At 37.0% G+C, this 15920-nt stretch overlaps 1 protein-coding gene across 1 annotated transcript in view; it reads left to right on the top strand.

Annotated features, from left to right (window-relative positions):
* DPY19L1 (dpy-19 like C-mannosyltransferase 1) overlaps positions 1-13553 on the top strand; it is a 50164-nt gene extending 36611 nt beyond the window's left edge. Inside the window, exons 17-23 of the mRNA XM_082479642.1 lie at positions 802-851; positions 1960-1984; positions 3096-3215; positions 9740-9914; positions 10718-10817; positions 12157-12282; positions 13275-13553. Coding sequence (XP_082335768.1) covers positions 802-851; positions 1960-1984; positions 3096-3215; positions 9740-9914; positions 10718-10817; positions 12157-12282; positions 13275-13431 — 753 coding nt within the window. The 3' untranslated portion in view covers positions 13432-13553. The remainder of the gene's footprint in view (positions 1-801; positions 852-1959; positions 1985-3095; positions 3216-9739; positions 9915-10717; positions 10818-12156; positions 12283-13274) is intronic.
* Positions 13554-15920: the final 2367 nt, after the last annotated feature.

Genomic DNA, 15920 nt, shown 5'->3' with positions numbered 1-15920 from the left:
TGGGCTGTAGGGGGAAAACCTATATCACCATGGTCTCTCCACGAGATGCGGGGAAATCTCTGCTTTGGTGCCTGAAGCACCTCCTCCCACTCCTTCACTGACCTTGATGTCTCCAGGGTTGTTTCTTTCCCATTTTTCTCTTTGGTCTCTCTTAAAGCTGCCACACAATGTTTTTTACCCATTCTTAAACAGTACCAACAGAGGCACCACCAACGTCACTGATGGCGCTCAGCTTTGGCCAGCGGGAGATCTTTTTTGGATCTGACTGGAACTGGTTCTGTCTGACCTGGGGGCAGCCCCTGGTCTCTTCTCACAGAAACCACCCCTGCAGCCTCTTTGCTACCAAAACCTTGCCACATAAACCCAGTACAGTTAGGTAAAACACAGGTTTTCAAAAATATTTGCTTAAAATTCTGTGTTCTCTTTACATAGATTTTTGCAAAGGTCCAGTCCTGAGTGAGTGGTAAAACTTGTTTAGTTGTTAAGCGCCAAAAAAATTTCTGTCGCTGAGCTGATGAGTACTATAACTGAAGTTTATAACTGTTTTTGTAAATTTGATTATGTATAATTTGTATAAAAACAGCTTACAGTTTACACAGGAACAGATGGGATAACTGCTAACTGCCTGGCTAATTAAACATCCTCAAAAAGAATTTTTAGCTAAAACATCGCATGTCTTTATCTTAGCATTATCTCAAAATGAGGTTACCCAGGTGTAATTTAATTTAGCAAATGTTGAAAATGCTTTAGAATGCTTTTGACGGTTTATTCAGACTTTTTGTTGGCTCTTGTTTTCTTCAGGCAATTAAATATCTTATGTGGGCCTTATCTCAGGCAGGCCAATATGAAAGGTAAATATTGTTGTCTTTTTCAATGTAAAACTGAATTTTCTGCTGGAAGTTTATTTGATTTGTTATATGCTAGACAACTCAGAATTCTAAATTATGTTGGTCCTTTTTGAAGGGTAAATTATGTATAGTTCAGTAGCTGAGTGGCTTGGATGTGCTATATATGATATTTTTATAAGATGTCTAGAACTAAGTTTAGCTGATGAACTTAGTTTTAGACATCTTAATCCTCTTACCTGCATATTTTCTATTTAATAATTTATTTTTCGTCTGTGTTCCTAAACCAGGATTTACTTGTGTCTATTTGCTTTTCTTCTATAAGTAGTAAATGCAAATTCTTTCCTCCCCATTGTTTTTTTTTCTGGGTTACAAGGTACCCGAGTCTCATCTTTAGGAAGGGATCCCAACTGTATTGATTTTATCTTCTAAATATCTGCAGTACATGCTCTATCACAGCCGTTTGGCATCACTTGTTGATGCTGTGCTCAAGAGCAATCAATTTGTGCGATTGAATCTTGTCATTCCCTGACATATCTTTTTGCTTCCTGATTTGTTTTTTTTTTCCTTTGTTTTTTAATTTATCACTGATCATTTCAGTGATCTCTGCTTTCCATAGTCTAATGACCATTATCAAGATCTCAACAGATGTGAGCAGGATTCAGCATCCTGTCTTCATAGATGTTTTGGAGAGCAACAAGGATACATGATTTTGACTCTTTTCACATTTGTATGTCCTTCTGAGAATCCAAAACCAATTTATCTGAGTAAATGATAGACTCTTTTTTTGGTACCAGTGCTAAGCCTATTTTATGTAACTGAAGTTTTATTCTCTAAATAAGCTTTTCTATATATGAAATAATTCCTGGAAGTAATTAAAAAACAGCTAAAATTAATTTTCAGATTTCCAGATAGATATGGGGATTGAGAAGGATAGTTACTAATTTGCAATGTATTTCAAAGCTTCCAGAGGGGGAAAAATTCTGTGCAGGTGCTGACTCATGTTTACGGGATTAGTTCAGCTGTCTAGAGCTCTACTACAGATGACTTCAAAGTAAAACTGGTGCTTCTGTAGTACATAAACAAATAATGTGATTTTCTGTTTTTTATTCAGAGAGGAACGTTTTAACCATGGTGAGGTAAGATTTGTTTTCTGCACAATTTTATTTGTATGTTAATGTGAATACTCAATATTGAAATACAGGTTGCAATGCTCTGATCCTGATATACGGTCTATTTGAAGCTAAGTATTTGCATCTTTTATTCCCTCATCTTAAATTGGGTCCAGTACGTCACCAGAATAACTCTGGAATGTTGAACAAAAAATTACTAGCTAATGGTGGGGTAGCAGTGCAAGAGAGGATTCTTTTGGGCTTTTGCTATAGCAGTACAGCAATACACTGAAATTATGCTGGACCTCCCATTTTCCCCATAAAGACTGAGAAGGAGGTTGGTTCCTTTACTGGGGCTTCACGTGACAGATAACGTTAAAATTCTGATTTGAAATATGCCATAATGAAAATAATTCTACATGTTGTTCTTTAATAAAAGTATGCAAAAAATCTAATTGAATGGTAGCATTCTTATATGGTTTCTTTGCAATTAAGTCAGCAAGGGCAGGCGAAACTTCCTTAGCATCAGTTTATTTGTGGTTTGTGCTTTTATCATTCAAAATATGATAATCAATCCATTAGATAAAAGCACTGATTGCAAAAATGCTTGTATGATTTATCACAGCACTTTCACAAATAACGTAGGTTCAATCTTAGGACTGGTGAGTGACATGTCTGCTTTTTAACCTTTTCAGAGAATACTAAAGCAAGCTGCCTGTGGTTGTGCGAGTACCAAGGATGGTTTTATTTGCTTCTTTCATTTCAGGCTTAGGTATCTTAGGTATTCAATAGCAAGGTCTCCTCAATTCTATAAAGAGGTTATACAAGAAATTTTACGTATGTTATTGCCTGTTTATGTTTCAGGATCTTTTGCATAGCTAGCCATTTCTCCAGCTCCTCTTGGGTTTATTGTTAATGTTTATTATTCCTGTTGTTCTGTACTTTAGCATACTACATACACGTTAGAAAAAAGGTAACAGAAAGTCCTTATCGCTATCTGAAATGTGAAGATCTTTACTTTGATTTTGACTCTTTTTCTGACAAGCTCATCATTTAAGCTATACTGAAAATGAAGTTGCATGTTTAAGACAAATGAGAAGTATGCAAATATTATGCTTTTGTTTGTTTGTTTTTGCAGCTGGTATACCATGCATTGCAGCTGTTGGCATACAGTGTTCTAGCGATTTTAATCATGAGACTAAAACTGTTTTTGACACCACATCTATGTGTTATGGCTTCCTTGGTGTGTTCAAAACAGGTAAGATCTTTTTTTTTTTAATCCTGTAGCTATCTCACTACTTAAAGTATTACCCAGGTATTTGTCCTAAAGCAAATTTGTATGTGATTAATTGCTGAATCTGAATGCACCAGTTAAAAAAAAAAAAAAAAACAAAAAAAAACCCCAAACAGATCATATTGCCTGTTGAAAAATAAGTTTGTAGAAGTTACATTCTCCCCTCTCCCTGAATAAAGCAAATGTTTTGTTTTATGCGACTTGTCCAATTGCATTATTATACAAGTTAATATGCTGTGTATTGATCCTGAGCGTAGGGAGACATGCACTGGATTTTACCGTATTTACACACTTCTGTGCCATTGCAAGTTTTTTATTGACTATTAATTTTATCCAAACAGTGTTTGACTTTGTTTACACTGTTTTCACAGCTCTTTAGTTTATTGCCTTGCATATTTTTTGTGTATTTAATTCTTTCCAGAAGTATAGTTTTGAAGTCTTGCATGTTGAAAACATTTCAGCCTTAAAAATAAAGTCATATGCCTAACTCAGATTTAATTTTCCTAGCTTGAAATCATCCATAACATAAAATATTACTAGATTTTTCTCCAGATATAACATGCCATAGAACTGGCTTTCCATGTTTTAGTATCTGTGTTTTTGAGAAGTGAACCAGATTCTATCTAAATAGCTGTTTTAGAAGCTCTGCAGTTGCAGCAAAAAAGAAGGGTAAGCAGTTCTTTGTCTGGGAAGCAGACAGGGAGGTAGATTGAAAACTGGCCGAACGGCTGGGACCAGAGGGGGGTGATCAGTGGTGCGAAGTCTAATTAAAGGCCAGTAACTTGAGAGACTTAGATTGGATCATTGGGCCAACATCAATGGTATGAGTTTCAACAAGGGCAAGTGCCAGGTTCTGCACTTGGGCCACAATAACCCCATGCAGCGCTACAGGCTTGGGGAAGTGTGGCTGGAAAGCTGCCTGGCAGAAGAAGACCTGGGGGTTCTAATTGACAAGCGGCTGAATGTGAGCTGGCAGTGTGCCCAGGTGGCCAAGAAAGCCATCCTGGCTTGTATTAGAAATAGCGTGGCCAGCAGAAGTAGGGAGGTGATTGTGCCCCTGTACTCGGCACTGGTGAGGCCACACCTTGAGTATTGTGTCCAGTTTTGGGCACGTCAAGACAAGAGAGATATCGAGGTACTGGAGCGAGTGCAGAGGAGGGCAACGAAGCTGGTGAAGGGCCTAGCAAACACACCATATGAATAGCGGTTGAAGGAGCTGGGACTGTTTAGTTTGAGGAGGAGGCGGCTAAGGGGAGACCTCATCACTCTCTACAACTATTTGAAAGGACACTGTAGAGAGGTTGGTGCTGGTCTCTTCTCACAGGTAATTAATGACAGAACAAGAGGGAATGGCTTCAAGCTCCAACAGGGTAGATTTAGACTGAACATTAGGAAAGAATTTTTCACAGAAAGAGTGGTCGGGCATTGGAATAGACTGCCCAGGGAGGTGGTTGAGTCACCATCCCTGGATGTGTTCAAGAGACGTTTAGATATGGTGTTGGGGGATAATGGTGTAGGGGAGAGCTTTGTAGAGTAGGGTAGATGGTTGGACTCAATGATCCCAAGGGTCTCTTCCAACCTAGACAATTCTATGATTCTATGAACTAGTGATGTACCCTAGGGGTCAAATACTGGGTCCAGTCCTGTTCAACATCATCGTCGTTAATGGTCTGGATGATGGGGCAGAGTGTACCCTCAGCAAGTTTGCTGATGCTACAGAACTGGGAGGAGTGGCTGGTACACCAGATGAGTGTGCTGCCATCCAAAGGGACCTCAACATGCTGGAGAGATGAGCTGATGGGAACTTCATGCAGTTCAACAAAGGGAAGCTCCAAAGTCCTGCACCTGGGGAGGAACAACTGCAGGCACCAGTACATACTGGGAGCTGACCTGCAAAGCTGCTTTGCAGAAAAGGACCTGGGGTTCTGGTGAACACCAAGTTGAACATGAGTCAGCAATATACCCTTCTGCAAAGAAGGCTAACAGTATCCTGGGCTGTGTGAGTGTTGCCAGCAAGTTGAGGAAGGTGATCCTTTCCCTATATTCGATACTGGTGAGGCCACAGCTGCAGTGCTAGGTCAAGTTCTGGGCTCCCCAGTAAAATAGAGGCATGGACATACTGGAAAGAGTCCAGCAAAGGGCCGGAAGGGTGTTTAAGGAGCATCTCTCATATGAGGAAAGGCTGAGAGAACTGGGACTGTGCAGTGTGGAGAAGAGAAGGCTTAGGAGAATCTTATCAATGTGTACCAATACCTGAAGGGGGAGTGTAAAGAGAATGGAGCCAGGCTCTTTTCAGTGATGCCCAGTGGCAGGACAAGATGTGATAGGCACACAGGGAAACACAGGAGGTTCCCTCTAAACATCAGGAAATACGTTTTCACGGTGAGGTTGACTGAGCACTGGCACAGGTGGCCCAGGGAGGTTGTGGAGGCTTCATCCTTGGAGATATTCAAAAGCCATCTGGACATGGTCCTGGGCTCAAGGTGGCTCTGCTTGAGCAGGGGGCTGGACCAGATGACCTTCAGAGGTGCCTTCCAACCTCAACCATGCTGTGATTTTTGTAGAAAGTGTTATGTGCATTACACAAAGTAAGTATCCCACCTTGAGAGCATGAAAGATTATAATTAATAGTGAGCTGGGCTTACTAACAGGAAAACAAATTGGGAAGATGAGATGGGGAATTTGTGAAAATGTCTATGTAGAGAACATCAGCACAAGCAGGAGAAAGAATACAGTGCTGAGAACCGTTGCAGACAGAATACAGAAGAAGGAAAAGAGAGAGGTGTTTGACAGAGTGGGGGAACAGAATGACTGGAGAAGAAAATTAGGATTTTAATAACAAACTTGAGTCATTAGGTTTGCTGTTCTTGAAAACTGAAGAAATACAAGAATAACGTCACAACGTACGCAATCTGGAGTGCCAGAATTGACTGACAGTGTATGTACAACCTTTTTCTGGGTGTCTTGTGCATATGCAGTATGGTACAGAATACAATCATAGAATTGTTTAGGTTGGAAAAAACCTTTAAGTTTGTAAGTCCAACTGTTAACCTATCACTGCCGAAACCACCTCTAAACCATGTCCCTAAGCACCGCATATACATGTCTTTTAAGTACCTCCAGGGATGGTGACTCAACCACTTGTTATGCCCGATAGACATTGTTTTTTCCCATAGTATCTGTGGTTGGAACCTGTCCTAAAGGTGAATTAGGGTTGTATGGTGAAAGCAATTACTGTCTGTGGGGCATCTGACACCAGTGTCATACAACTGGAAGATGAATGAATGAGACAGAATTATGCAAACAGGAGAAAGCTATCCCTTGCTAAGGCATCTGAACAAATGATTGTTTCCCAAAAACCAGGATTGCTTCTCTGGATGTTCTTTCACGGAAGGACAGTCCTTGATAATGCTGGACAGGTTCCACAGTATCAGTCTGCTTAAATGTTGTGCTCATCTCTTTCTTGATGCCTGTTTTGTTACTTGTTATAAGTCCTGAGTGTTTGCCACCATCAAATGAATCTGTACAGTGAACATATAAAATATAAAAAAAAATATAAAATGCTAAAAAACGTGTCAAAAACTCTTTATTTATCCACCTTAGTTACAAGTATTGAGTATTGGGACTTAAGAGAAATTTAATTTCCTCTGCACTTTTGCTATTCTGTAAGGTTCACAGTTGTTCTTAGGATATTTCCCAGCTTTTAGTTAGTTGTTGTTGTTGTATTGTTGTCCTCTTAGGTGGTCTGGTTGTTTAAGGAACAGCAGTTACATTGTGGTTAACTTTTTCTAGATGAACTTTCGTGAGGTGTTTCTGAGTAATTTGAAATTAAGTGGGTTTTCACAAGCCAGAAAAGCAAGAAGAAAAAAGTCTCTTTTCTTCTAACATACAATTTCTAGAGAACGATTACAATATAAATTATTCCTGTCCAAAGTTAATTTGTTATTAATTCCTGTTTTAACTATGTGTTCCTAGGATAAAATTGATGGGCTTTTCTGCCTTATTATTCAAAAATTTTTGTAGAATTTTCCAGTGGTTGAAGTGTAGAATTAAAAATATTTCTGTATTTTGTGCCACAGGAAAAGGCCTCTCAGCCTTCTGAGAATTGAAAAACAAAAAAATCTATACTGCTTTTTTTTGCTGTATGTAATTTCTGAAAGATAGGAAAAAGTACCTTGCAATTGGTAACGACTGAAAGATGACCTATTAATATGTAGCCTCATTTGCTTTTTTCCATATAGTAAGCTGCTACATGGCAAATTAGTTAAAGTTTTCAGCTGGTGATCTTTATTTCTTTTTTTTAAAGCACTTGAGTAATGGAATTACAGTATTTCACCCTGGATCGTTGTGGTTTTTGTTTTAGTACTGCAACTCAGGTCATCAGGCCAGTAATGAAAACTAGTGCCTTTGGTAATCATTGCATTTTGGACCTTAGAGGATGCCACGTGTTATCAATATTGGAAGGACAGGCTCAGAGTATTTTATCAATGTTTTCTCTGCTTCCAATGCATTTTGGCCCTTTGGTTGTTCTGCTCTTTCCTGTGGTTGTAGACTGAGAATAAGCTTCTCGGGAAGCTAGAAATGCAGATGATGACCTATTGATAACCTGTTCTGGGAGCTGCCCCTGTTGGACCAGATGGCTCGGGTCCAGTGGCTTTTTTGTCCTCATTTGCAGCATCTTGGAGGCATAATTGGCTTGATAGAAATAGGTCTTGAATGCTAGGGAAGACTTTAGATTACTGCAGTTTGGACAGTTCTTCTGTGCAGAAGATGATGAATGACCAGCTGCCCCATAAAATAAGGCCTGTGATCATCCTGGCCCTGGCTTGGGCCTTGGGAGAAGTACATACCTGTGTTCAAGAGTACCCAACTTTAGGTGAACAATGTAAGTAAAATGTCTTGTTATCAGTGAAGGTTCTTTTGCCTGTTGGCCATGTTCCCTAGGTTGGTGCTGATTGATACCTGTGAAAGACAAGCTGGTCTGACTGATGAACACATTCTTTAGTAGGGAGCAGCTGGTAATCTTCCAGGTAGTACATGGCTGGCTTCAGTGTGAAAGAGAAACAGTGGCCAATAAGGCTGCTGAGCCACTATTGATCAGACCACTTCTAAGACTGCTCTGACTTAAGCAAGCAAAGGGATAAGAAAACTTCTTAGTTTTTTTTGTAGGGTCAGGAAAATATCAAGTGCGTTTTAATGAGCTTTTTCTGCCCTACTGGCTGATGAGCAGAAGTAGTATTTTGAGGTTGAAAAATCTGACTGTATGTGCAGTATTGACTCAGAAGAATTGCTGCGATGGAGGGAGATGAGAAGGGGAAGATGGGACTTGTGACCAAATGATTGATTAACACTCAGTACATTTATCACTATGTAAAGTAATTTATTCTGAGGCGATAGATAAAGTGTTAATCAGCCGCCTTTCAAAAGAGATCCTTTTCTTAGTGAACAGTCAGCTTGAGGTGAACATATGTAACACAAACCAAAAACGAGCAAACAGGCGAAAGACATGCTACACGTGGAAAAAGAATTTTGTATGTTGTGTTCTTTCAGCCCATTGCTTAAATCACTGTACTTTCTATTACCTCAATGTTGCAGCTGGTGGCAGCTGATGGACAATAAAAATAACTGTTTACATCCACACGTTTCCTCTTTCTATTGGGAGGAACATAGACTACCTAATTGGTGTAGTCAACGTAGTAGGAGGTTTAACTGTGAAACTATTTTATCGTTTCATGCTTTAATTAAAAAAATGAGTAAAGATACTCTGAATGAAATGTATTTATTTAGTGCAGGTTTGATATTTTTGAAATGTAACGCCTTCTAATTAACAATAGCTTGGAAAAAATCATTCTTTGTCTTATTTAAGGTATAGGTCAGATATGGGTGAGGTAAAGTGTTCTTGCTCAAACTGGACTTCAATATAGCAAATTTGGTAGTACTTTATTCTTAACCACCCGTTTCACATATTTATGAGTATTTGCTTAGAACCTCCAGCAAACTGTCTTTAGAAAAAAGGCAAGGGCCATCTTTTTCAGTGCAAGAAAGGGAAGAGTAGGATATAAAGCAACATTAACCTTATATCCCCAAAGTCTGCTTTTCTGGTATGTTTTCAGAAGTTTGCAGTACAATCTAATCCATATATTGCAGATAAAAATGCTTAATGTAAATAGGAGATAAAATACTGTAAAAGAGCAGTAAGCATTATTGAATCATCTTTACTTGCAGACTTTGACATTTGAACTACAACTTTAAAAGCTGCATTAATGTCAATTTTCTTTTTATTGTAGAATTACAAATATAATGCCCTACATTCGGTAAACGTGAATACTTCTTAATGAGGTCTCACTGAAGTTTAGTGGAGAAGCAATAGCAGAGATGTTTCATATTGTAATATATGTTAGGTTTCTTATAGATAAACAAAAATGAATTGTTCTGCATAAAACATTACAGAATTGTTGTCGAGAAATTAATCAATTCTTGCATTTCAGTTGTTTGGATGGCTCTTCTGTAAAATCCAGCCCAAAACATTGGTCTTTGCTATTTTAGCATTGATGGCAATAGAGGGATCAGCAAACCTTCAAACTCAGTGGAACATCATGGGAGAATTTAGCAATCTGCCACAGGAGGAACTTCTAGAGTGGATAAAAGTCAATACCAGACAAGGTAAACTATTTAATAATGTATGATGTTCCCCATTTACTGTGAGATGTAACTATAGAACTTGGTATGAATGACTGCAGAGGTCTTGCTACTATCTGTGGCTTTGCCTTGGGACTGTCCTAAAGCCATGGTTTAGCAAAATATACTTGTCCATATAGAAGCTATCTCAAATGAAAAAAACACTGAAAGCTTGCTTTGTTAGGCCCCAGGCTACCAGTCTGGAGGTTCTAGCCACTGCTGTAATATTTCTACAATAAAAGTGTTTTCGCAAAGTCCAAATAAAATAAATTTTTGCTTAAATCCTGGATGTGGGTCCATGATCATCATTCTGCTATAAGAGAATTCAAAGTGTGTGGGTCGTGGTTGCACCCTTCCTTTTAGTAAAATGAGTAAAAGTGTCATAAAACTAGCCGCAGACAAAGTAGTTACCTTTTTAGCAGGAAAATACTTTAAAGCTGAAGTGGACTGAGAGTTTATTGCTCATTTAACAATGGTCTAAGAAGTGACAAATGAAAACTTGTCATAATGAATATGTTATCCTACCCATTCAAGAAAAAGAAGATGTATTAAATCTCTGTTCTTAGATGTTTAGCTATCAGATTACTTATATTGAGTTCAAGGTTTAAAAAAAAAAAAAGGGTGATTTTATGCATCTCCTGTTGGTGCTATGTAAGGCCTTTTCAAAAAGAGAACCCTACCCTCTTTACATTTTTCTACAGGATGAGTGTTTAGATATTTGAAGATTGCTTCTCTGCTTTTACTGCTTGATTCTTCATTTCAAACATGGTTTTCATTCTGTATTTCAGATGCAGTTTTTGCGGGAGCAATGCCTACAATGGCAAGTGTTAAATTGTCTACACTTCGTCCTATTGTAAATCATCCTCACTATGAAGATGCAGGATTAAGGTAAATTTTGAAGTTGAGGATTTATTTTTATTTGCTACTAATTCTCTTATAAAACCCCACAGAACTTGATTTCTTATTTTAGTCAGATTGAAAACACATGCAGTATTTCTTCAGGATTTGTGTTCATCAGAAAGGATATACTGTAGGATAGATACGGCTTCAAACTTATATAAAAAAAATCAGAATATAATTATAAAAATTGAATTAATGTATAACATTATATCCTTTCTTCATTCTAGTTACTCCTGACATTGTAGACAGACTTGATTTTTTTTTTCACGATAGCCAGTATAGTTATTCCTATTAGCTTTCTGTGATTGGTTTTCATTTTATTTCATGAAAATATATCTAATTATTGAAATATTAAGACTAGTTGAAACTGAAATTTTGTGATGGAATTACTGAGCTTTTTTACTTTATTTTCAAAATCAGAATATTTTTCTAAATTGAAATTGATTTATAGGAAAAGGTAATGAATTTCTTTTTTTAATATCATAGCATCATTTTCTGATAATTTGGTAAAACTGGTTAAAAAAAGACACAACAAGAAAACATCAAGATAAAGAGGGATAAAGGACAAAAGGAGAAGATTCATTTTACATGCTTTATGTCCTCAGTTCTGTGTCTGGCATTAACTGGCTTTAACTTGGTCAGCCCTGAATTGGTGAGGCAGTTGGACTAGATGGTCTTTGTAGGTCCCTTCCAACTGAAATATTCTATTCGGTTCTATTCTAACTACAAAAATATAGGACAAGGCATGTTTGGGGAAAAAAGGTGGAGAGGATACAGTATCAGAAAATGAACAGGATTTAACAACATCGTGCTTTGCACAATCAAAGGAGGATATCACTGGGTAATATAAACAGGATTGTGGTTTACAAGTGATGATTTTGCTTGACTCAGCATAGGCAGACATTAGGTCTTGCACTTGGCATTTAAAAAAAGTCCGAACAAGGGCAATGAGTATGACCTTTTGCAGAGAGAATGGGCAGATGATTTCTTCTGATCACCTCCAGTCCAAGCAAGGTCATTTCTAGCCTTGAATATTATATGGTGAATGCATTGCTTTGGCATCTTTACATATTCTGTTCAACGTAACCGTGGATCTTGTTACAAACTTGACTCCTGCTACAGAGAAATCAAAGGGCTGTATACATTGTTCTTGGAATCATTGTATTTGTGAAGAAATAATCACATTAAAGCAAATGGCACTGTTAATTTAAACTTTGTTTTAGCGTAGTTGTCATGTGAAATAACAAGCCTTCCTGTCATGTCTAAAGTTAAAGCTTACATTTTCATGCTATGTTGCTAGCTAACTTTTATATTTCTCTTTTTGAAGGGCCAGAACTAAAGTAGTGTATTCTATGTACAGTCGAAAACCTGCAAAAGAAGTGAAAAGAGAGTTGATAAAACTAGGAGTGAATTACTACATTCTGGAAGAGTCATTGTGTGTAAGCAGAAAAAAGTGAGTAATCTCTCTCCTCACAGAAATGATATGCCGCTCAAATATGTGGTCTAAGATCCATATCAAGTAGTAGTTTTGAAATGTTGATCTGTGCTTTATTAAAAGTGTCCAAAATACATTTTTGTTCAGCATCTCCAGATATTAAGTATAGTTTTACCCACACTAGCAACCTTGGGGTCTTTGTGTGCACCTGAAAAACTGTGTTGTATGTATTTTTAAACTTCACTGTAAAATACAGAGGAGATTCACAAAGGAAACAAGTCATTATTTTGTGATGGCAAGAGCAGATGTGTGTTTATAATGAAAGCCTAGTATGAGTAAAAGGTGCAGAGTAAGAGATAGTTTGAGCACAAAAACATTATCCTATGCGTTTGCGTTTTTCCTTCCCCTCCCCCCCCTTCTTGGCCTTTAGAACATGATTAGTTTGGTTCTTTTATTTTCTTTGCATTTAGAATAAAATGAAACGAATCTGTTCTATGTCTTTGCTATTTGACAAAATTAGGAAAGTCTCATTAATTCTAATTTTGAAAGATAACTATACAGGGAATTGATGTTGGTTACATGCCTTAATAACAAAGCAAGGCGTCATTACTTTTTTTTTTCCAAAGGTGTTTTATTTCCTGAGTTTCCTCTAGAAATGTTAGGAGTGTGAACATCACCCCCTGTGGTATAGGAAGTTTTAAGGGTCCCTGGTAAAATGTATTGCATAATTTGAGTTGGTTTGTATGCTTCATCCTCCAAATTAGTTCATATTAATTATGTAACCACAAAAGCAGACAAACTTTACACATTCTCAGTACTGTTTTTTGGATTACTACTATATTTATTGATTTTTGTAATCTGATAAGAATTTCTAGGGTAAAGACAAACTTAAAAAAATATAGATGGCGGGATCAAGTATTCATGGGGGGGTTATAAAACTGAGTTCAGCAAACTGTATGTCTTTTGACAGCATTTCTTCATTTCTTTTTTCTTATTCATATGTTTTCTAGGCCTGGTTGCAGTATGCCTGAAATTTGGGATGTCGAAGATCCAGCTAATAGCGGCAAAATTCCCTTGTGTACCCTTATGAGCAAGGATTCCAGGCCATATTTCATCACAGTATTTGAAAATAGCAATTACAGAGTCTTGAAGATTCCAAAGGAATAACATTTCAATGCAAAGAACGATCGGTCTTTCAACTTTTTAAACTAGTAACTATAAGAATTCTAAATCAGAAATACCTTTTCTACTAGACTTAAAATGGAAAAATGTGTATTTTATTTTTTACCATTTTAAGTGAATTCTGATTATAGAAATATCTTAAACCTAACAGTTTGGATTTCTATTTCAGGGTCAGTCCCTTGAGATTTGCTATGCAAATGATTATATGTTTGCACATTTTATTTAACACTGATCCAAAAAGAGTTAAAAGTAGCTGTGGGAAGTAACTCCATTCTCAAAACCAATGATATTGTGAAATGGGACTGTCAGAATGTCTTAGCAAAACAAGTTTGTTTAAAGCTTTGGTGCTGGCAGCTGGGAACAAAGGAATGGTGCTATAGCATCTGGCATCACATTTCTCATGTCACTTTCATTACCCATCTCCCTTCTGGACAAAGCGATACTAGAAATTCTCTTAAGTCACATAGTTTGACTAGTCATATCTGAGATAAATACATTTTTTCTTTGAGAGGAGTAAGAACATTCGTCCTTTTGGGTCACTTAACACATGCTTTTAAGCTTGCTTTTGAAATGGAAAAGTCTGTAGGCAGACTTGAAACTTCATTATTTAGGTGCATGTTCTTGGAATCTTATTGATATTAAAAAAGACGACTAATAAGGGTAATATTTGCAGTGAGCAATAGTTTAGCTTCTCCAAGGAACTTCAGCGTTCTTATGCATTCAGAATAAGCTGGCATAATATACATGAAATTTTTAAGGGAAAATGCTTTATTCAGGAAAAATCTGTCATAGCCTTAGAAAGATACTAAAATAAATCCTTCGCTGCCTTAACTAGATCTTCAGCGCCTAACTTGATAAGAAATTACTTTCAAAATTTGTGCCCTATTTTCTTTTGCCATGTGTTAGATCCTGCCTGGACTTTATCATCAGCATTAAAGAAAAATGAAATTCAACCCAATTGTCATATGGGTATAGTCAGTTGTGTGGGTATAATTGCTCCAGCAATATTAGACTGGTTCTGCAGTTTTTCTATCATCTTGGTGTCACAACAGTATTATAGGTAATAAAGAATTTAGATAATTCACTTTCCAAGATACCCAGTGCAAGGACACCCTTTAGTCGTTTAACTGACTTGATAGAATTTTTGTATGTTTATTGGCATTGGGAAGTATCACAGTAATTGTGATTCTACAGTATAAGACTTCTAAAGTCTAATGTTTCTCTGTGTATCATTCACATTCGGATTTTGTTTTGCTTTTTTTGTTTGTTTGTTTTTTGGTTTTTGTTTAGACATCAGTCTATTGATATGACTGGTCTTTTTAGCCCTAATAGCATCTAGAAATATTAGATGCTATAGGAATAGCATCCATCATGTGTGTAACAGTATCAATTGAATGGGAATCTATGATAAAGTAGTAGTGTAACAACTGATTAGTATTCTAAGACTTCTTATTTTTTTAAAATCTGTTTTATTGAGAGGGTGAGGGAGAATGGCTGAAAATGCATTAGCTTTTTAACTTTTACAGAATAGATTTTGGAAAAATTTCTATAAGGAAACTATCACAAAAAGGGCTTTTGGGAAGTCACTTTTTAAAACGTTAATTGAATTCAAGGAAGCAGGAAAAAAATCTTTATATATAAACATATTGTGACTAGTGTTACAGCACAAAAAGGTACTGTATTTTTATGAAGTTTATGCCAACTGTTGACATGTACTTATGTGGTTAAATAAAAAAGAAAAAGATGGAAATTGTTCTCATGTTTCTGATGGATGTTACATTTCTGTTCTTATGTCTGTTAAACTGAAGTTTAATACAGGTGCCACAGCAGATGTGATTGAAGCCTCACCTAAACAATGCAAGGAAGTGCTTCAGATAATTAAACCAAACTTACGCGCCTCTTTCCAGCTGCCTTTTTATTTGGAATATCAGCGCAGGAAATTGTGAAAAGACAGTGAGAAAATGTCAAATACCTATTTTACACACAAAGTGAACTTGGAAGGCAGTTCAAAATTACTCTCTTTTTGGTCTAAGTTTCTAAACCCAGGTAATCCAGAGTGAAGCCCAAATACTGGTAGAATGAAGAAACACTTGAAAGTTAAGGTTCAAAGATGTGCTTCAGTGAAAAAGTTCCCCATTTGATGAGGCAGCTGTTGTTACTGAGTACATGGCCAGACCCTGTTTGTAAATTTTAAGCTTATGTCGAGGGATATGATGCTGTCCCTCTCTTTGAACTGGTCTTAAACCCAAGTAAACATCATCTAATGTTTAGATGATAAAATCTAGTAATGGAAAAATATGAAGTAAAAAATGCAATTTGTGATTATGGGGAAGAAATCTGGGAATTCGTGAGTTGGGTGTATCATGTTATGAATTTCTTGTCATCAGTAATTTGCTCTCAATTCCAAAGGAAAAAAATTGGGTTTAAATAATACAACATTTTACATGTAGGAGGACCGCATTAATGTTATGCTT

Source organism: Vanellus vanellus, assembly GCF_965231255.1.
Source record: "Vanellus vanellus genome assembly, chromosome: 2".
Classification (NCBI taxonomy): Eukaryota; Metazoa; Chordata; class Aves; order Charadriiformes; family Charadriidae; genus Vanellus; species Vanellus vanellus.
This window is presented reverse-complemented; position numbering and strand designations above follow the sequence as displayed.